The sequence below is a fragment of the Lampetra fluviatilis genome, chromosome 43, assembly GCF_964198595.1.
Source record: "Lampetra fluviatilis chromosome 43, kcLamFluv1.1, whole genome shotgun sequence".
Classification (NCBI taxonomy): Eukaryota; Metazoa; Chordata; class Hyperoartia; order Petromyzontiformes; family Petromyzontidae; genus Lampetra; species Lampetra fluviatilis.
This window is the reverse complement of record NC_136317.1, coordinates 5,801,511-5,823,837: the sequence shown is the minus strand read 5'-3', so window position 1 is coordinate 5,823,837 and position 22,327 is coordinate 5,801,511. Positions and strand designations below refer to the sequence as shown.

The 22,327-nt window shown below is 47.3% G+C and overlaps 1 protein-coding gene across 1 annotated transcript in view; it reads left to right on the top strand.

Moving 5' to 3' along the window:
• IPO5 (importin 5) overlaps nt 1-22,079 on the top strand; it is a 37,393-nt gene extending 15,314 nt beyond the window's left edge. The window contains exons 9-26 of the mRNA XM_078876196.1: nt 357-444; nt 1,203-1,309; nt 2,487-2,611; nt 3,157-3,246; nt 4,244-4,417; nt 4,628-4,846; nt 5,476-5,559; nt 6,496-6,628; nt 8,362-8,480; nt 9,872-9,968; nt 10,907-11,079; nt 11,612-11,723; nt 12,038-12,093; nt 13,276-13,398; nt 13,883-14,102; nt 15,900-16,128; nt 16,765-16,906; nt 17,496-22,079. Coding sequence (XP_078732322.1) covers nt 357-444; nt 1,203-1,309; nt 2,487-2,611; nt 3,157-3,246; nt 4,244-4,417; nt 4,628-4,846; nt 5,476-5,559; nt 6,496-6,628; nt 8,362-8,480; nt 9,872-9,968; nt 10,907-11,079; nt 11,612-11,723; nt 12,038-12,093; nt 13,276-13,398; nt 13,883-14,102; nt 15,900-16,128; nt 16,765-16,906; nt 17,496-17,582 — 2,378 coding nt within the window. The 3' untranslated portion in view covers nt 17,583-22,079. The remainder of the gene's footprint in view (nt 1-356; nt 445-1,202; nt 1,310-2,486; nt 2,612-3,156; nt 3,247-4,243; nt 4,418-4,627; nt 4,847-5,475; nt 5,560-6,495; nt 6,629-8,361; nt 8,481-9,871; nt 9,969-10,906; nt 11,080-11,611; nt 11,724-12,037; nt 12,094-13,275; nt 13,399-13,882; nt 14,103-15,899; nt 16,129-16,764; nt 16,907-17,495) is intronic.
• Nucleotides 22,080-22,327: the final 248 nt, after the last annotated feature.

Sequence of the window (22,327 nt, the reverse complement as noted above, 5' to 3'; positions counted from 1 at the left end):
GTCTGGTTTGTTAGTGATGTGGGTAGTCGGATTGCGCCCGTGTGTGTGTGTACGCGATGTGCTAGGAAACAGGCGACCCGGGTTCGATTCCCGCTCATAGTCAACACCTGTGACGATTATCTGAACCGGTCCTGGGCCTCCCCTAGGTTGACTCGACCTAAAATGAGTACCTGGTGCCGTGTGTAAACATCGCCACCGGGGAGACAAAGGCGGCCAGGTGTGGTGTTGGTCACCCCACTCCCTCGTGTGCCGTGTCGCCCTTCATAGGTGATCGCTAACAGCTCTTGCTCCTTCAGTCTGTTAAGGCTATACGGGGGATCTTTGTCTTATTGGACGTTGCTGCCCCCATGTGACAGTCATTCGGATGCTCGACCTCATGGTGGATCTGGAGGACAACGAGCTGTGGTCGACGTGTGACGAGCTGGAGGACGAAGACTACGACAGGTTCGCAAGCACTTTCTCTCGACAAAGGCTCCCCCAAAGTGGAGAAATATTAACTACCTTGGCTGGTATACAGGAGGTTGTGGGTTCGATTCCGACCCTGACGCCTGCTGTTGTATATTTTGAATTTGCATGTCTCTCCCCGTGGCCGCATGCATTTTTCTCCGGGTCCTCTGGTTTTTCCCTCCACATTTAGAAACGTGCATTGAGAGTGTTTGACTGCTGTAAATTTACAAGTGATAAGTTACTTCGTTGAGCTATCATTTGTGGCCAAAGTCGCTTCTGAAAAAGATCTGCATAGCTCAGTGGGCCTTCCTTACCTGGTAAAATAAAAAATGTTGGTTCGGTCACATGACGCCTACTGTTTTCATGAGCCTAAATCAGGGGATCAGCAACCGAAATAAAAAGAAGAGCTGTTATTTTCGACTTTGGTAAAAAAACATATTTAAAGAGCCGCAGTGCAATGTGTGGCGAATACGAGACGGTGATCCTTAATAAGTAACATCACGAAGCGGCCCTTCAAGAGTCAGGTTTGCCCACCCCTGGCCTAAATGTTACATTAGTTTATAATTTGCACAAGATTTGTGTAAACTGTAGATAATCGATTGTTGCACGTGCGATCTCGCGCACGTATCGCGAGGGTAAGAACGACGTTAATGGGTAGCACGCTTGATAGAGGTGCGCACCTTGCACTGGAGAGGTTACGTTACTCGGGGCAGCGGTAATTCCTCCCCCTCGTTCCCTTGTTGTCCGTGCTGCAGTAATGCGGTGGCGGGGGAGAGTGCGCTGGACCGACTGGCGTGCGGTCTCGGAGGAAAGACGGTCCTGCCTTATGTCACCCCAAGGATCGGCAGCATGTTGCCCAGCCGTGAGTCTCGGTTGACGTGGTGTTTGTTTTTGACTTTCCCCAAGTTTCCCACGCTGCCTATTTACCTCTTCCCCCACTGTAAATACAGACTTCAGACCTTCCTGTCGTGCTCTGCATTGATCAGTCACGGCCCCTTGAAACCAATTTTTCCACCTCTGTTGCTTGTTTCACCTGCAGCATAATCATCACCCCCCTTCCCATTTAGTCCTGGTTCCTGCTTCACGCGATGAAAGCACATTGTGGTCCAAATGTTTCATATTCAACATTTTTTTGCTTTGCCAATTAATTTCATAAATGCATAGCAACATCGCCCCCTACTGTAAAAACTTTGCAGGACTTATATGTCCAGACTTGACACTTTATATATTTCTTCTTTATATAATCCAATTGTGCTCTAATCCTCATGCTGTAATGAAACAAATATTTGGGATTTGAAATCTCTTATCGCAAGCAGTATAATACCACTCTGTGTCACAGCACGGCCTCAGAAGATGATGTCCCTGCAACTGAAGTTCCTTATTTAAGACCCAAGACTTGAGGAATTTTTCACAATTCTAGCTAATCACCTGATGAAGTTGGTTGTAATCACTACCGCAACATCATTCTCGAATTGTAAATGTTGTGGGTTTACTCTCCAACACACCGGTGTGCTGAACTAGTAACTAATTGGCACGTTTTCTTTACGTGATAAATTTTACTCATCGACTGTGTCGGGTGGTGGAAGGTTTAACGATACATCTATATTTACGCGATCTAACCCAAAAAAAACCTTTATGGATAATACTGGTCGCGAAAGCCTCCTTTTTGATCTTCGTAGCCACACTAGGGTGCACGCCTTTCTACGCCCCGCAGAGAATGTTCCTGCTTGCATGTCCCGCTCTGCCCCGAAACTGGTTGGTGCTGTTATCGCTGCCCCTGTGAGTTATTGGTGCTGCCCCTGGGGCTCCTTCGTGACTGGTCTCGGTACCTTTGTCCCCTGCGCTTGGCCTCAGTGGCCCTGGGGCCATGATGTGGTATAGCTTGCTCTCTCTCCCACGCGTCCCTGCCCCCACCGCCCCACACATTTCTCCCCCTACCCTCATGTCGTCTGCTGGCATACGTGTGAAGCCTCTCAAGGTAACGGTTTGCCTCCGGACGAGACGTGACTTGACACTATCGTCGCTTGTCCATTGTGTAGAGGACTGGAAGCACCGGCATGCGGCCCTCATGGCTCTGTCGGCCATCGGCGAGGGCTGCCACCAGCAGATGGAATCAATGCTTCCCGAAATCCTCAACTACGTGTTGCCCTTCCTGAGTGACCCGGTGAGAGGCGGTGCTCCCACGATGTCCCCCTGTGCCACCACTGTGGCCGTGAGCGCTGTCTTATTATAAGTAGGAGCATGACAACTGTGTGGAGTGGAACCAGGTAGCGCTGTATATTCATGGATGTTGAACTTCTTTTGCGCCGTACGTAACCGACCATGCTCATTGGAGGTGCGATGAACTTTAGCACGCTACGCTTTGAAAGTGGCAACGTGACTTGGATTCCCGGACACTGCCAACATGACGAATGATATATATGAACCGGTTCAGATATTTTTTTCTTTCCACTGCTGCATGAGGGCCTCCCCCACGCTGTGGGTCGTGGGGGTTATTTGACCGTACTTCATGCTGATCAGTGTGGGTTGGTGAAGTTGGGGGGACACGCACCTCCGATTAGCACGGTTGGCTACGTACGGTGCGAAAGAAGTTCGACATGCACACACACGCACGCACATTGCACGTAGCGGCTTTTGGCCACCGCAAGACTTTCCAGCGATGCCAACGAGCGCTTTTTTTCTACCCGCGGACCCCCCCCCCCCACCCAGCATCCCAGGGTGCGCTACGCCTCGTGCAACGCTCTGGGGCAGATGGCCACCGACTTCGCGCCCACCTTCCAAAAGAAGTTCCACGACAAGGTGAGTCGCCGCTGAAATCGTAAACCTGTCTCGCCACGCTGCCCCACGCGTGTATTGACAATAGTCGGGGCCAGAAAGTCATTGGCACATGGCGTGTGATAAGTCACTGTTGTGGACGTTATTGCCCAAGTTGGGTTCGTTTGCGTAAATGTAAATGTGTCTTCTTGGTTCTTTCGGTAAAGTCACGTAGAAGGGAAATAATAAAATAATAAAAATATAACATAATAAAATACAAATAATAAAATAATAAAAATTTAACGTAATAAAATAAAAAAAATTGTATGTTTTATTTTTATTATTTCCCTTCTACGTGACTTTAATGAAAGAACCAAGAAGATGAATCCCTGCAGTCACGAAAGCTTTAAATCGAAATGTTAATGTGTCGTTAACCCGCCACCACCCGATGACACAGCCAATTAGTAATGTTTGTCACTGAAACAAAACGTGCCAATTAGTTGCTACTTCAGCACACCGGTGTGTTGGAGATTAAGCCCACAACATTTGCAATGTGACTAGCGAAGTCTTGAGCCATCTTACGAGAACCAGACTATGCTATCTTGGGATTATTTCTGATTAATTTGTAATGCCCAAGACTCCGAGGCAGACTTAACCACCTCTAATATTCTTCGGGTTTTTGTTAATTCCCCGAGGCTCATCGAGCCAGCCAGACTAAGGCAATTTAATAATTCCTAAGGTTCGTTATGATTTTCGAAGGCTCACAGAAATATTTTTTTATGAGTGACTAAGCCTTGGGATTGGAGTGCTCGTGCAGGAGTTGGCACTGCACTACGAGCTACAAACCCAGCGAGATATATTCCCGGCTGTGGCGAACATCAGTCGTATATCAACTGGTCCTGGACCTCCCCTCCATGCCCTGCTTAGCATGGGGAAGCCTTCATCCAGCAGTGGATTGACAAATGATTGTACATAGATAGGCACGGGGAATCATCAACTGTTTGGCACCATCGAAGGAGCTCCACTGCGTCTCTCATCCCAGGTCGTGTCCGGCCTGCTCATGGCGATAAAGGACAATGACAACCCACGGGTGCAGGCCCACGCGGCAGCTGCCCTCATCAACTTCACGGAGGACTGCCCCAAGACGTACCTGCTGCCCTACCTGGACAGCCTCCTCGACCACCTGGAAGCCATCCTCAACGTCAAACTGCAGGAGGTGCCTCCTTGCGTGATCCTAAGTAGGACTTTGAGTGCCTTTTGTTGGGCTGTAAATTCATCCCACGGGGAAAGAAAAAGTTCCCCACCCCATACCTTAGTGTTCTGCAGTGATGTGATCACCTTTTCTGCCCATTCATCTGTCCTTCCGTCCATCCCTTTCTGTTCGTCCCATCATTTGTTTGACCCTCCATTTGTCTGCCCGTCGCAGATGGTGATGAACGGGAAGAAGCTGGTGCTGGAGCAGGTGGTGACGGCCGTGGCGTCCGTTGCCGACACGGTGGAGGAGCGCTTCGTGCTGCACTACGACCGCTTCATGCCCAAGCTCAAGTTCATCGTTGAGCGCGCCACCGAGAAGGAGATGAGACTGCTGCGCGGCAAGACCATCGAGTGCATCAGCCTCATCGGCCTGGCCGTCGGGCAACAGAAGGTATGGGGAAGGTCACAGTCATCTCTCTAATTCGGGAGTGGGGACGACCAAGGAAGACGTGGTCTGCTTTAACGGCATCTGTAAGTTGCACGGCGCCTTCAGCCACCTGTGATAACACCAGCGAAAGATGAAAAGCAGCCAGCGTTGCTTGCACGTCATGAAAACACATTTTCCAGAAATTGCAACCTCGGTCATTTTCTGGCAACCTCTCAACTGGCTCATAAAGCTCCACATCAAAATACGTGGCAATTCACACGCCACACGAAATAATTGTAAGGGGTTGGGAACCTATTCTTACGGAAGACTGAATAGGACTCTAATATCTTTTGATGGGCAATCGCAAATTAACACACACACACCCCAGTCACTTCTGCCACTACAAGAGGCTCTTGCAATATTACTTTTAAAAAAATACATTCCCTCCAGTACTAAATGACTGCTTATAGGATGCATGAAGCGACAGATAAATATTTTATGCGAGGACCGTTTCAAAGTTTGTCGGACTCATGTGTGACCACGGGTCATATTAAATAAATTCATCGGTCCTGCTCGGCGTCGTCACATCCTCGGTAATGAGCGAAGTAATTTTCACGTTCGGTCCGTGTTGTCTCCGTTTCGCCATCGTGCAGTTTATGGCTGACGCGGCAGCCGTGATGCAGCTGCTGCTGAACACACAGACGGAGTCGACGCAGCTGGAGGACGACGACCCACAGGTACGACCAGAGCCCCAGTTCTTACAAAGAGGGTCCTCGCCTACAAACATCGGATAGTTCATATTCTAAGGTTTTCGGTAAAGTCACGTAGGTAAAAAATTAAAATTAATAAAAGTAAAATAAAAATCACGACGTTTCGGAGGCAACACAAGCCTCCGTCTTCAGGTGGAACCGTCACAGCACGGTAGCTGTATCAAGTGCAGCAATCGTGCTGTGACGGTTCCACCTGAAGACGGAGGCTTGTGTTGCCTCCGAAACGTCGTGATTTTTATTTTATTTTACTTTTATCAATTTTAATTTTTTACCTACATTACTTTACCGAAAACCTTAGAATATGAATCCTTGCAGTCACGAAAGCTTCAAATCTAGAATCGGATAGTTCGCCAGCATTGGTGAAGGCAAGCCTGACTGCTGATGAGACATCGAGTGTTGACAACAACCAGAGTTTGGCTTGTTTTGAACCAAATGCTGATGATAAGATGTATGTTTGTATGTTGAACTCCTTTTGCTGCCAAACGTTGCTCATTGAAGGTGCGGGATGCACTCTTACAAGGCCATGCGGTTTGTTGTCCTTTCCCCGCACCTCCCAATTAGCATGGTTGTCCATGTACAATGCGAAAGAAGTTCGGCATACAGAAGACCGATGATGATTTTCGCTCCAATTTGACATTGAGGCGGTGCTCATTTCCTGGTTTACAACCCTGAGCCAGTGATGACGATTACACATTCCTATGGCGGGGGGGGGAACATGTATTGATGGGAAAACCACTGTTGACTTTCCCACAAGGTGGTACGCATTTTTAGCGACCCCGGAGATATGATGGCCTGAATGATGAACCCCCAATCAATTGCGAACCGCTTGCTCGATCACTGAGCCACCCCACCCACACATGCAAATCCTTGCTCTTATCCTGGGGCGGTGGTGTCTGTCGGCAGATCTCGTACATGATCTCGGCGTGGGCGCGGATGTGCAAGATCCTGGGCAAGGACTTTCAGCAGTACCTGCCCGTGGTCATGGGGCCACTTCTGAAAACCGCCTCGATGAAGCCGGAGGTGGCCCTGTTGGATGGTGAGTGTCGCCCGCCGAGACCTCGGCCTGCCTTGGTAGTGGCCCAGCTGTGAGGCGCGAGGCGTGTTCAACCGCTCGTTGCGTAGGTTCGCGGTTCAAATCTGACGGGCCACCCTGGTTAATACTGCTCCGGCTGTGTGTGTGTGAACCATAAATAAAACTACGCGCTGCCTGCTTCACAGGGGAACGTTAAATATTCCGTGACGTCATTAGAAAAAAAGAGTAAACCGTGCCGGCCTTTATAGGTGCTCGCTAACAGCACTTGCCCCAACAGTCTGTTAAAGGCTATATCATAAAAATAAACTATGCGCTGCCTGCTTCACAGTGGAACATTAAAGATTCCGTGACATCATTTGAAAAAGAACAGGATAATCCGTGCGTGCCAGCGTCACGGGCCAAATTTGCCAAACTTATGAAAATTACCCCGATGTTACTCAATACGGCATGCACACTATTGGCAGACTAGCTTCCTCTAAAACACAGCACCTTTGTGATAACCCTGCACGGCAGCGTGGGGAATAACATGTACTAAATTATTATGAATTAAAATTTATTCTCATGTTCGTGGTAGTTCCTTAGAGTTGTGTGTGTGAGAATTGAATGTTTACTATTTGTGAAAATTGTTTCGTTTATTAAGTTTGTTGAACTAGCTGCCAGGATTGAGCAAAAACCTAGCCCCACTTTTCAGCCAGGCAACTTGGAAAGCACAGACTAATTGTTGCGAATCTAACATTTAAACTAACAACGACATATTTAAGCATCACAATTTAAATGCCAAATACATAGCTTGTTAGTCCACTTCATCCCCTATGGGGGACGTAGGGCCGCAATGAGTTCCATTCCTGTCCTTGGCAACATGTTGAGCCTCGCCCCAAGAGAGGTTGATCGCTGCTACCAGCTCGTACTTCACGGTCTTACAGGGACTTCGCTACTTACGAACATTCGACTTACGAACTTTCAGAGAGACAAACAAACCTGGCCGTGTGTCCAGTTGCCTGTTCGGATCGAGAGTCGTAAGTTCAATCGCCGCGCAATAGATGGCGGTGGTGGCATCTACATTTGCAGAACGTGAAGAACCAGTGGCATCTACACAAGATTATACAACGTTAAAGCCTTTCCCCGTGTTTAGTGTACATGCCTTACAACATGTTTGGAATCGACAGGAGTACAGGTGTTAAGTTGGATGAACAAATCGACTTAGGAACAGACCTCTGGAACTTATCTCGTTCGTAAGTAGAGGAGTTCCGTACGGTCTTGGTCCATTCTGAGAACATGTCCGAGCCAGTTGCCGTCTCTTGATGACTTGTGTAATATTAGGGACAACCAGTCTTCTTGTTCAGTTCGGTGTCATTGCTTTTGTTTAATAGACAAAATAATACAAATGCTATAAAAATGTTGAATTAATAAAATCTTTAAATCTCATGAATGTTACCTTTAGGCAAATGGAAACAAACAAGACAGACCGAGTGAGGTGAACATTTGAAATCGACAACACAAATGAGACTGTGCAAATAATATAACAACAAAAAATCTTGAATTGAATCATAAAATCATGGCGATGAATCTTCATGTTTATAACTTCTAGGCGGTTTGCCCGAGGCGTCTGACGATGTTGACCACAGCGAAACCCCCTTTAATTTACTCAAATTCCTGGGTTAATGATGACGTCCGTTAACATGTGAGAGAAGGATCAGGAGGCCAGTGTGAACTGGTCATTTGCTTTTGTCTTTCAGCCCAGGACATGGAGGAGATGGAGGACGACAGCTGGGAGTTTGTGAGCCTCGGAGACCAGCAGAGTTTCGGGATAAAGACGGCCGGCCTCGAGGAGAAAGCCACCGCCTGCCAAATGCTGGTGCGCAAAACTAGAATGTAAAACTGTTTTAAACTTTTTATTTTACCAGGTAAGGCTCGCCGAGCTATACAGCTCTTTTTCAGAAGCGTCCTTGGCCACAAATGATAGCTCAACTCCGTGGCCTATTATGTGGACATTTACAGCAGCCAAATACTCTTAAACATATGTGGAGGGAAAAACCAGAGGACCCGGAGACAAATCCACGTGACCATGGGGAGAATCTGCAAACGCTACATATACAGCAGGTGTCAGGATCTAACCCACGACCTCCTGTTTAGACCCACGACCTCCTGTTTAGACCCAAGATCTCCTGTATATTTTGGATACTCCTGTATAGATGTTTCCAGACCCCAGTTTCCAGCCTTCCATCTCTTTCAAGTAAAAACAATGAAGATTGTTCGGTCGTGCAGTTGCAGCTCTCCGATGTCTTTTCGGGTCGTACCGCCACGTGTTGTCCGGCGTGATGTCCGACGTTTTGTTCCACGTGTTCGGAGCGTCTTCGGTAACTCAATGGAGCAGCTCAAGATCTCCCTCGGTTATATGTTACGATGTTTTTGTTATTTATATTTAGTTACTTGCTTAGCTCTTTCTCTAATTTGCACTCCTATTGTGCTTTTTTTTGTATTCGCTGTTGTAACTTGCTGAGCACCCATACTGGGCCATCTGTGAAATAGAGCTTCATAGCTCATTGGATTCTTCCTGCAGTCCAAAAATAAAGATTCTGATGTAGTATACTCTTTGGTTTTTTCGGTAAAGTCACGTAGGTAAAAAATAATAAAAATGAAAACAACTAAATTAAGTAACAAATTAAATGTAAAGAAATGAGAACTAAATTAAATCATGACGTTTCGGAAGCAACACAAGCCTCCGTAGTATTTGTCGGCTGCTGCTGCTGGCGTCTAATGAAGGCCGGCCTACACGTGGTACAACCCGGAAACACCTTGGGAGAGGTTTTCTTCTCTTCTTTCGTCCTTTGCCCAATGGCAAGTCTTTGACTCAAACTCTCCCCCCATTCTGGCCATTGTTGAGCTATCTGCTGATTTCACGGTACGACATCCCCCTTCATTCAGTTCGTCAAGCAGCATCTTTATTTTTCTGCCTTCTTGGGTCTCTTTCCAAAATCATTCTTAGAATTTCATGGAACTTTCACATCTGAGGTTGAAAACTCATTTCTTTAGAACTGATTTTTGCGTGTTCGTTTATTGTCCTTCCCCCCCGCACTTACGATTAGCGTGGTTGGCTACATACGGTGCGAAAGAAGTTCAACATACACGTACATACAATCCACGTGTTTATCTTTGTTGTCTGCATTGTCAAGTCTCAGCGATGAAATTGACCGACAGCCACCTGGTTTTGTTTTTCTCTGTGCGTCTTGTCGTGGGGTCCCTTAGGTTTGCTACGCGCGCGAGCTGAAGGAGGGCTTTGCGGAGTACACGGAGCAGGTGGTGAAGCTGATGGTCCCGCTGCTCAAGTTCTACTTTCACGATGATATCCTCGCAGCCGTGTTCGTGCAGCGCAAGCAAAAGTCCTAGAGCAGTGGTTCTTAACCTGGGGTGCACGCAACCCCCTGGAGGCGGAGAAACCCTTTCTGAGGAGTGCTAGACATGCCAGACCTTTTTTTTAGAAGGTAAATCATCGAAAGACAAATTAAACACGGACACACAAGTACAGCTACTTTGTTTTGATCAAATCTGTGTATTTAGTAACGTAATTTTTTTTTTACGCTTGCGAACCAAAGGGGTGCAAGGCTGCAGTAGAGGTTAAGAACCGCTGGTCAATAAATCAACAGCGATTTCCTGCTTGGATGAGCACTAAGGCAGTACTCATCTCCTGTTTAAAGCCCTCGGCCAGTGGTTGAGATTCCAAACGAATGAACACTTATTTATACTGGTAGGAACCTCCTGGTTACACCAGCCCACAGGGGATTATTGTGTCCGTCCGTCGTGCAGGGAGGGGCTGGGTAGGGAGGGAGGGGCTGGGTGGGGAGGGGAGGGTGGGGAGGGGCTGGGTGGGGAGGGTGGGCCTGGGTGGGGAGGGTGGGGGAGGGGCTGGGTGGGGGGTGGGGCTGGGTGGGGAGGGGCTGGTCACCCCGTGGTGCCCTTATAAAACTCAACGTTTAACCTACTCACGCCGGCTTGTGCCCGCCCTCACAGTCGGGCATATTTTGCGGAATACACCACGCCGCCGTTGACCCTGGCCATTGACTGAGCAACCCAACGTTCCTACCAGCTCCCTCCGCAGGAATGTGTTAACCCCTTCAATAGCGCTGTTTGTTTCTGGCCACATTACAGTTTGGGCATTTGGTGCCTGTGTTCGGCAAGCGCCATTAAAAAATACAAACTGGTTCACCGGACACTTTCCTTGACTTTCATTTATTTTGGTGATTTTTTTTGTATCTCCGCGCGTGGATTTCTCCTCTGCGGCACGCGTGCGCATGGCTGCGGCAGAGTCCCTGCCGCTGCTGCTGGAGTGTGCGCGTATCCGCGGCCCCGAGTACCTGGCCGAGATGTGGCACTTCATGTGCGGAGACTTCATCAAGGCCATCGGCACCGAGCCGGACTCCGACGTCATCTCGCAGATCATGGAGTCCTTCGCCAGGGTGCGACGAGCCACACTTACAGCCCCCCCCCTCTAACACCCGGTCACAATCCCATTAACCAATCTTGATTTAAATAGCGCGCTTCACATGGGCGTGGTGACACGGCCCAGCGTTAGCGCGTTCGCCGCTCGCATGTCTGTGCGTCACCGCGGATGTTGAAGGATTCCAGTGAGGTCATTAAAAGAAGAGTAGGCCATTGCGTACCGGCATCATGGTCTACATTAGCCAAAATTAATAAAAATATGTATACCTGATTTTTTCGATTTAAAGCTTTCGTGACTGCAGGGATTCATCTTCTTACCGAAAGAACCAAGAAGATATGTATACCTGCTTGTGTGTTTGCTACGTATGTTAATTGATACTCCGGGACACCCTAGCAAAACTAAATGTTTCATCTCAAGGGATTATCATCCAGGTGAAAAATGTTTCAATCAAAATATAAATAGTTTGTTCGGTGTAGATGGCCTCGTGCGTTTGTTTTACACGTGTGGGACCATAATGGGATCGTGCTGTGTCTGCCCTGTACCACCAGTGTGTGGAGCTGATGGGCGAGGGATGTCTTGACAAAGAGCACTTTGTGGAGCTTGGGAACATCCTGAAGGCAAAGTTGGAAGAGCACTTTAAAAACCAGGAGCTCCGACAGGGTGAGGCATCTTGTGGGTCCACGTTAACTATTACATTGACTTCTGGTTACTGAACGAATACATGATAAGGTTGCACTCATTACACATAATGTGCGTTAACATACTAATATAGGATCACAGAGCATGGGCAATTATCGGCCACAGTTCTGCAGTTCTGGCTTTTCATTCTTGCCCGTCTGGTATCCCGTGCCTCTTCGAAAAACCGCACGTTACAAATTCTGCAGGGTTCATAGATGCAATTTGCATGACTAAAGCTATAAAATAAAACAAACATGAATGATCGTTGAATTATTTCGACGTTTTTTTCCACGCAGAAAAGAGAAAAGACGAAGATTACGACGAACAAGTGGAAGAGACATTGCAAGACGAGGTGAATCCAGTTAATTATAATTATGCCCGCACCTCCGATGAGCACAGTTAGCTTCTTGCGGTGCAAAAGAAGTTCAGCATACAGATGTAATACGAGAGTTCACCGACGATCGCCGATCAGTGGGATAGGCTCCGCCGCTTGGGCCGCCATCACCCAATCGGAGGGATGAGCCGAAGTTAGGGGCGGAGCTTAAAGTCTCTGTGGAAGTAACCATCTCGAAGGATCGTGAGGGGGGCGTGTCTGTAGGCGGGGCTTGGTGACGTAGGTCAGGGGATATTAGGGAAAGCGAAAGAGAGCTCGGGGTCGGTGTGTGGAGTCAGAGAGAGGGACCACGTTGCCCGGGACGCCAGCGGCCACGTGGTGGGCTGGAGGCTTCCTCCCAGCGAGCCGCCTGTCAGCGGCGCGCGGGAGAGGTTGTGAGCGAGCCGGTGCGAGCGACAACATCTAACCGCGCGGGAACTGGAGTGCAGCCGCGTCGGAGAGAGAGCGCGGAGCTGTCCAGCTGTGAAGGAGGGAATAAACAATAAAGAAGACACAAGTTCCAGATGGTAGTCGCAGTGGTTTATTACACATACAGATGTCATGACCGAGGCAGCAGACCACTCACCTGAGGCAAGCGTACGGGCAGACGGACAGTCAGGAAGTAGGCCAAGGCCTCCTATTGGTGCAGAGAGGCCTCCAAATTGATTGGTCGGGAGGCAAGGTTCAAAAGGATTGGAGGAGAGATTCAAACTTGAAAGTCGGGGAAGCGAGGGTTGACGAGAGAGGCGACGCTCGACAACCGTTGGTGGAGGAGGACGATGATTGGCCGAAAAGAGTGGGGCGAGCGATGCTTCGAGAGAGAGAGAGGGCTCGAATGGTATAAAAGGGGTGAGCACAAGGGGGAGGGGAACGTTCAGGGGACAATGCGAGCTTTAAGCATCAAGGGAGAAGCCCCGGGCCTAATCTTGGTGCTGTGTCCAATACGAGGCTCCGAGTAACAACGTGTCGGCGTTTTTACACACACATGCCACACTGGACTGTCCTTAACCGTGATGGAATTGTACGTGGGGAGGTATGTTGACCTCTATAAGTGGGGAATTAATTTACGTCGGTTTTTGTTTTTCACGTCCTGGAATAGTTTGTGTTCCTGAAACGAGTGGGGTATTATAATGTCACCGATTTGCATGTCGCCGTGCTCAGGATAACAGCGACGTGTACACGCTCAGCAAAGTGTCCGACATCCTGCACGCCATCTTCACTTGCTACAAGGAGACGGTGCTGCCCTGGTTCGACCTCTTTCTTCCGCTCATCGTCAGCCTCATCGTACGTATGCCACCTTGGACTCCTCAACTCAAGTGCTTCGCCTGTGCCTTTTTTTCCATTGTACGACTGAACCGTGCCGTGCTGTGCCGAGCCGGCTCGCGTGGCTCAATGTTTTTCCACTGTGAGAGCCGAGCTCTGCCGACAACGTCGCGCGCAACAAACGTGTCGTTAGACTCCACCCCTGGCCCTGCTTGGCCCCAGGCCAGCTTCGGTTGTCTTGTGAGACCAGCATAGCACAGTTTCGTTGTTTACAGCTTGGAACTGCAAAGAGCCAGTAGATAACCAACCGAGCCTTCGAGGCAATGTGCTGGCTTGGTTCGGATATGCCGCAATCGGTCAACAGGGCTCGCATAGCAGTTCTGCCAGGGAGATTTTGGAAACCCTGTGATTAATTTAACCATGTTTCCATAGGATAAGTCTCGATAAACAACATATCCATATTCTAAAGTTCTGTTCATGTTGCCGCTGCTGCTGTTACGACCAGGACCGAAACCGTCCGTGGGCCGACCGCCAGTGGGGGTTCTGCGTGTTCGACGACCTCATCGAGTGCTGCGGCCCAGCCTCGCTCAAGTACTCGGAGTACTTCCTGCGGCCCATGCTGGAAGGCGTATGCGAGTCGAGCGCCGAGGTGCGGCAGGCAGCCGCGTACGGTGTGGGCGTGATGGCGCAGCACGGAGGGCCCGGCTATGCTCCGGCCTGCACTGGTAACTAAAACTTTTAAAACTGTTTTAAATGTTTTTTTTTATTTTACCGGGTAAATGCCCACTGGGCTATATAGCTCTTGTTTTAGAAGTGACCTGGCTATCACAAATGATAGCTCGACGAAGTCGCTTATCATGTGGGAATTTATCACAGCCAACTGGAGGGAGTTTAAGAAGTTTACAACTCACCAGGCACAAGAAAGAATATATCCACAATTAATGTAAAATAAAATGATTTATAAAGTAAAAAAAAATAAAGAAGCAAACTTGAGGAATATCGGTCCCTTTAATTTATATAATAAACAAAGTAAATAAAATAAACATGAAAGTATTAAATCATAGTTTGGAAATTAACTTACCTTAAATTATGATGCTGCTACGCACCATCACTTTCTCTCCCATCACTTTCTCTCCCATCACTTTCTGTCCCATCACTTTCTCCCCCATCACTTTCTCTCCCATCACTTTCTCTCCCATCACATTCTCTCCCATCACTTTCTCTCCCATCACTTTCTCTCCCATCACTTTCTCTCCCATCACTTTCTCTCCCATCACTTTCTCACCCATCACTTTCTTCCCCATCACTTTCTCTCCCGTCACTTTCTCTCCCGTCACATTCTCTCCCATCACTTTCTCTCTCATCACTTTCTGTCTCATCACATTCTCTCCCATTACTTTCTCTCCCATCACATTCTCTACCATCACTTTCTCTCCCATCACATTCTCTGCCATCACTTTCTCCCCCATCACTTTCTCTCCCATTACTTTCTCCCCCATCACATTCTCCCCCATCACATTCTCTCCCATCACTTTCTCTCCCATCACTTTCTCTCCCATCACTTTCTCCCCCATCACTTTCTCTCCCATCAATTTCTCTCCCATCACTTTCTCTCCCATCACTTTTTCCCCCATCACTTTCTCTCCCATCACTTTCTCCCACAACATTCTCTCCCATCAATTTCTCTCAATGCAAGACGTGAATAACGATGCAAATTCGTGAATAACGATGGAATACCGCAACATACTTCTGTACTACCACAGTTCTGCTTCCCACCGTCATCAACCCACGCTGACCAGTGTAGCGAAATTTTTAATTAGTATTATCATTGCGCTTTGTCTACCTGGGAAAGCCTTCCTGAGCATTGTGACTTTTTTCAGGAGAGATTGCTATGCGCTTCACAATTTAAGTAATTTGCAAGCATGTATTCAAACTGGACAAATTTGCACCATGACGCCAGGTTGTATGTACGTTTAACTTTTTTCGCACCATACATAGCCGACTGTGCTAATACGCACAACTCACATGGCATAGGGAAGCCTTAATCCAGCAGTGGATTGACAAAGCACCGCACATGCGTGCGTTTTATTGCACAAATACCTCTTTTTAAAGCTTTTGTGACTGCAGGGATTCATCTTCTTGGTTCTTTCGGTAAAGTCATGTAGAAGGGAAATAATAAAATAATAAAAATATAACATAATAAAAGACAATTCTCACGACGCTTCGGCCACAACTCAAGCAGCCGTCCTCAGGTGAAGAACAGGTCTGTTGGACGCTGTCTTTCCGACAGCCCTGTTCTTCACCTGAGGACGGCTGCTTGCATTGTGGCCGAAACGTCGTGAGAATTGTATTTAATGTTTTATGTTATTATTTCATTATTTCCCTTCTACGTGACTTTACCGAAAGAACCAAGAAGAAAAAAACAAATACCTCTTGTGTCATTGTACACCCACCACAACTAGACACGCTTGACACTCTCAAACAATCCTCCCCCTCTGCTGTGCCCTTCCTTATCCATGCAGAGGCACTGGGACTGCTAATGCAGGTGATCCAGGACTCGCAGTCTCGCGTCAAGGAGAACATCAACGCCACGGAGAACTGCATCTCGGCCGTGGGGAAGCTGCTCAAGTTCCGGCCGGACTGCGTCAACACGCAGGAGTTCCTGCCGCTTTGGCTGTCTTGGCTGCCGGTCACCGAAGACAAAGAGGAGGCCGTGTTCTGCTACAACTACCTCTGCGACCTCATTGAGAGGTACGTACACATATATGCATGTTGAACTTCTTTTGCACCACCGTACGTAGCCAACCTTGCTGATCGGGGGTGCGGGGGAAGGACGTCAAACTATGGGTTTCTGTGTCAGTCTATGTGTCTCTGTGTGAGTATGTACAGAATTTTTTACTTCTTTCGCACCATCGTACGTAGCCAACCTTGCTGATCGGGGGTGCGGGGGAAGGACAACAAACTAACACAAAAAGCAGTTCTAAAGAAATGCGTTTTCAGTTTAGATTTAAATGTGCATAGCTCCAGTGGTTTCCTAATATCGGAAGGAAGAGCGTTCCAGACGGCCACAGAAGCGGGGGGTTCAGGAACTGGGGCGAGTAGGGCAGGCTTGTGGGGGGGGCGGGTGGAGGTACCTATTGAGGAATGAACAAATTATTTGGTGATGCTGCATTGACAAGTGGTGCACCACCAGCGCAGAAAGTAATCAAAAACAATTCGGCACATTTGTCAGTAACACCGCCTTAAAAAGAAAGTTATTTTACAGGAGACATTTCAGGCAGTGGCCGTCATAGCCCAATGTTTTGAGGACTAGGTCTACCAGACTGACCGTTTTTTGTTGTCCACACTTTGTTCAAACACACCTGTTTGCCCGCATTTCCCGGGCAGTAACAACCCGCTGGTGCTGGGGCTCAACAACGCGAACCTGCCGAGCATCCTCGCCATCATCGCCCAGGGGGTGGCCAACGAGGCGACGAGCGAGGACGCTGCCTGCACGTCGCGGCTCGTCAGCGTCGTGCGCCAAGTGCAGGTGCGTGCACGCCACACTCGTGATTGTCCAATCCTCGTGCAATGCAATCCCATATCACTGTCGAGATGGCGCTCGCCATTTTCAAGATAGTTCAAGTTCATTTATTAGGTATAACCCTGTGAGCCATTCGGCTCTTGAATCGGGTGCAACCGCAACAAACAAAAAAGAAAAACATGAACAAGAAAACATCTTCAAGTGAATATGTGACTAAGTACAAACAGAAAATCCAAGAAAAGACAGCAAGATATTGCAGAAAAAGCACCGTACACCAACGCTGTGTGCAAAAATCCCAGTAGGGATGCAAGCCAAACAACAACAAGATCCTCCACGGTGCAAACTCGCTTACACATCACACCAGGTACTCGGTTAAGAATCGGTCGACCCGAAGCGAGAGGCCCTGGACTGGTTCAGATATCAATTGCCGTCGATGTTCGCCATGGCCAAGGAATCAAACGGATGTCGCCGGATTCGTAGCACAGTTGCGCTCACTACTCTGCCGCCGCTCCCCCCCCACTACCACGCCCGTTATTTTCCATTCGTAACCCGCTGTGGCCCTGTTAATAATGTTCACGTTGGTTGTCTCGCGCAGGCGTCCGGAGAGCTGTGGGCCGCCTGCCTGTCGCAGCTCGACAAGGAGCAGCAGCAGTTCCTCGACAGCCTCCTCAGTGCAGCATGAGCAAATGGGCACGCGCGCCCACGCACACGCACGACCACAGGCACCGCACCGCATGCACGCACACAGAGGGTGTACCTTAGGCTTGGGGGGGGGGGGGCGCTGAACGATGTGCTGCTATCACCGTGCCCCTCCTAGCTTGCGGAGTGGCGCTCAACCCCCGGAGGGGCGCCCGTTGTCTCTGCCCCCCTGCGACATATTTGCACGTGCGGCGGATTGGCGGTCCGGGCCGCTGATCTCGCCCCGTGAGTTAGTTGGTTGCATTGGTTGAAGTAGCGTTCACGCGGCCCAACCCCCCCCCCCCCCCCACTGACATCCAACCCAGTTGGCTTTGAAGGTTCCCTTTCATTCGAAGGCTCTTTGAGTTGTGGGTGTGCTCGTTTGCTCCAAGGCTCAAGTGGTTCGTTCGCAGCAAGTCGGCAATCAAACAATAAAGCAGCAGCAGCTTTTCAGGAAGAGAGAATTGTGAAAATGTTGTCCTGGCCAAAAATTGCATCTCACAGCTAAAGGGGGGAGGGGTGAGGGAGGTCAAGTGTTGTTAGGGCCAAAGTGGGGACTATTCCCAACACCCCCTGCACTCCCACGTGTAATGTTATTACGACTGCATCCATGACTCCCAATTTATATTTAAAGTGTAATGCGACTGCTACCAATTCTATTTTTCATTGTTGGGGAGTCAAAACCGCTATTGGAATTCTGACTTTGTCACTGCATTCCCCCCCCCTGAGTCTCTTCCTCCCTCTGTCTCGAGCCCGCTGCTTATTCTGCTGTTGTGCGTGGTTCCAAGACACACTTTTGTATAGTAATGTTTTGCCCTTGCTGCAATGTGAACCATGTGATTGAATCGGCCTTAGCTCGGATAACTTTACTGCGTAGGTTATTTCACTCTGTGTAATTTAGATTTTGATTTCCAGTTGCAATGTTTGTTAACTAATAAAAAAAAATGTTTAACTAAATGGGCATTGGATTTCAACGGTTGAGTGGAGAGTGCATCAACGGCTGTCCTTTCGCCCCTTCCTCAAGACCACCACCGTCTTGAATGAATAACCTGACCAACCACTTCCATGCTGGGAGATACACAGCTGCAGCCTTGGTTAAAATGTTACTTTGATCGGCAAGGCAGTTTTACACATGTTCCTCTTGAATTATCCATCGGTCCATACTCAATTCAGAAGTGGAACGCACACAAAGGATGCTCTTCACTATAATTACTACTCCACACGTGCATATTGTGGAGGTATGATTTGTAGCATGGAAGTCGTATAGAAGTATGTTCTGATTAAACATTTTTTCGTAAAATGTGGACTGTCTGCCCATAACCAATTTTTTGTCCGGGTGTGTATTACATGACCACAAGCACTCAAAAACACGCGGTGAACGTCTCCAAATTGACTTAAATATATTTTTAAAAACCCAGTTTGCGACGCAACGTGGAATCTTGTGTAGTTTACTCTGTTTCCACATCTCTGGTTATCAATATGGCACGGGCGTGTCCTGGCTTCCATTCTCCACCCTTCAGTTTGTCCTCCCATCTGGCAAGGCACAAGTGGTGCTGGAGGAAATTTATTTGCAAAGATGTCTTGACCCCTGAGTTTATCACCCCGCACAACTTAATTCAACTTTAGTGGTGATTTTCAAGAGTTTTTCACCTGCTTAAGATAAGATATCTCTTGTGAACGTGTAAGGCATTATATTTAGAGATTTGGCAGTTTATTTTGAGCAGCAAATGTGCACCTTTGCTTACAAGGTACACTTTGGTCATCCAAATACAACCCTTAAATTTTCCGGACTGTCGTTGAAACATCTGTGGAGCGATCCCATTTTAAAAGGAAGAACTTTATTTTTAATCAGTACAAATAATTATAGCTAGGCCACGGCTTGTGGAAAGTACGCAAGAAAACATTTATTTTAGTTCATTCCTCTTGAGGGGAAGAGTAACGTTAAGATGGGTAGCGATGTTAAAATAGAAGGGGGGAAAAAATAAATGGAATTGGAAATGGTGATCGCATTCTGAAAGTGCCAGTGTTGTTGTGGGTCTCTGCTAGATAGACGGCATACACGGTGCTGTGTCGTTGCAGCCAGGGGTGATTTAGGAATTTGTTTTGGTCTATTCTTGTAAAGGGTTTTTGGATTAAAGCCCCCTCTTAGTATCTTGGTCCTCAAAAACTTTGTGTGTGTGTGTGTCCAGCGTCCGTTTGTTGTTTACCCGTCTTAAACATTGACCGAGGTGTGAACTGATATATTTTTTTGTGAGCCGGATGGTACGGTGATTGAAGGTAGCAAATACAATGTGTATTTGTGAATGTCAGAAAGAAAAAAAAACGATACAATGTGTATTTGTGAATGTCAGAAAGAAAAAAACGATAGGACAAACTTACCACTGTTTTGGGAGTTTTTCCGTCTTTGTGACGCGAAGTGACGGATGGGTCGGTGAAACCTAAAGTGTTCTGTTTAAAGTCTTCGAGGGGCGTCTAAGCCAAATGGTTTTTTATCCGTATATATGCTACGATCAGAGGTGAAACATTAATTCCGCTGACAAAACGCTGTCAATTCAGCCCTCCGTGTGAGGCTTTACTCTCAGACTCGGTGGCGAGAGGTTTTGAATGAATGTAACCCTACGACTTAAAACATACAACCTGCCTAATTAAAATGCTGAACGGTATACATTCTGCTGGAAACTGTTGGGCAAATGCACGCCCTGTTGATGCGTTTTGTGTTTGTGATCAAACGGCTCATTTGTGTGTTGTACTTGTTAACGCTAAGCTAAATAAACACACGGTTGACACTGTAATTTAATGGATGTTAGGATTCGGTAAGATGCATATTTTTTTCTGAATCTTGATCCTTCAACGTGACTTCTGCATCTCAAGTCCGACGCATTTGTAAGTCATCCCTATGCTTTTGGTTTAATGGCTCTCATGACCCAAATCCGACAACTTATATATATATTTTGTTCTTCATATTAACCTTTTCGCTAGTCCCCATCCTGCTCATTCTGTTCTAGGAAATTGTATAACAGGTTGACCACAGTTTTTAAATTAATATTTTATTAAATCCGTTAAATTCCTCGGTTTATTGCTTAAAAAAACCCCCAAAATCAATGATGGCTTTCCAATACGCGTTGAGATTGTTAATTTAAATCCGTCAGTCCAGATGAGATTCCAGTTGTGGGTGCCACTAGAAGTGGCATAACTTTCAGCGTTTACACTTTCTTTGCACGGCCCTCTATAAGAGTGAATGATTGTGGGTCATTAAACAATTCACTCTTAATTATCTATAATATTCACTGAAGTTTAACTCACGTAGGTGGGTACCAGTTTACGCGCTTGGCCTGTGGGCCGTGTGTGTCGAACGACAAAGAGCTGCAAAAAGATGGATTAATTTAATATAAACATTTCTTTCGAAAAAGTCGCTTAGCAAAATGCGTATAACGTTCATCCATCCATCATCCATCTTATGGATGGGCGCTGAGAATATTAAAAAAACAAAGGGCAGCGAGGTTCACCGGTTAAAGTGCACGAGGCACACGCACGCACATGCCCTGTTCGGCTGCGTGCAAGGCCGTTCAATCCATAACGGAAACCGGTGGCAATCTTGTATCGCTTCCATGCCCTCCTCCAGCTGACGGCATGTGTTGACAATAAACCATGTTTGTATGCTGCACTCTTCTTCGAGCTGCGGCTCTGTGTCAAGTTGGGGTTCTTTTTTCACGATTGATTTTGTGTTTAAATCCTTTCTGGAATTTGTTTTTCTCCCCCCCCCCCACGTGTTGTGTTCACGGGAAAGCTGCCGCCTAAACAGACACTAATCCTCGTGCTATGTTTGGTTTACGAGTTAAAAGTTGAATTATGCCCTCCCCCCCTCTACCCTACCACTGTTGCGCAACTTTGCTGTTGACACGGGCCCTATTCCACGGATTACAAGACGCTGTGGAAAGTCAAAACGTGCCCCAAACTTGAGCCCGCTGTCAATAAGGTTTTATATACATCGTACACAACCCTTACCGGATAATGAGAACGGGGTTGAAATGCAGACCAAACAAAATGCGTCTTATAATCCTGAGAATACGGAAAAGTAAAAATCTAATGTTGTTTTCCTCCTACAAGTGATGCGGTAAATCGCACACAGTGACCGGGCAATGACACATTTTTGCCGCTACGGGTCGTGTTCGGGCTCTAAAAAAATCGTTTTGGAAGTGATGCATTGCGATCATATTTTATTTGTACGTATTGCTCGTCCATATGGAAAGACATGCATTCAATAAATAAAGAAATCGATAGAATTACGGTGTATATCACTTGTATCGGGATACGTTATGAGCAGCAGAGGTCAGAGCAGGAGAATCAATTTCTGTGTAATAACCACGGACATTCTAGATTTGAAGTTTTCGTGACTGCAAGGATCCATACTCTTGGTTCTTTCGATAAAGTCACGTAGGTAAAGAAAATAAAATAAAAGATAAAAATAAATCACGACGTTTCGGAACAATCAGCAAAAAACAGTTGCTGAAATAGGCCTATTTCGGCAACTGTTTTTTGCTATTTCAGCAACTGTTTTTTGCTGTGATTTTTTTTCTTTTTTTTTTCTTTACCTACATGACTTAACCACGGAAATACAGCTTCCTACTTCGTGATATTTCTATATTAGTGTTTGCAACCGCTCACAAAATAATATAAGAACCGGCTGACCACCTAAGTGAGAGTAGGTGTGTGTGTGTGAACGCTTAACCCAATGTCCATTAAAAAACA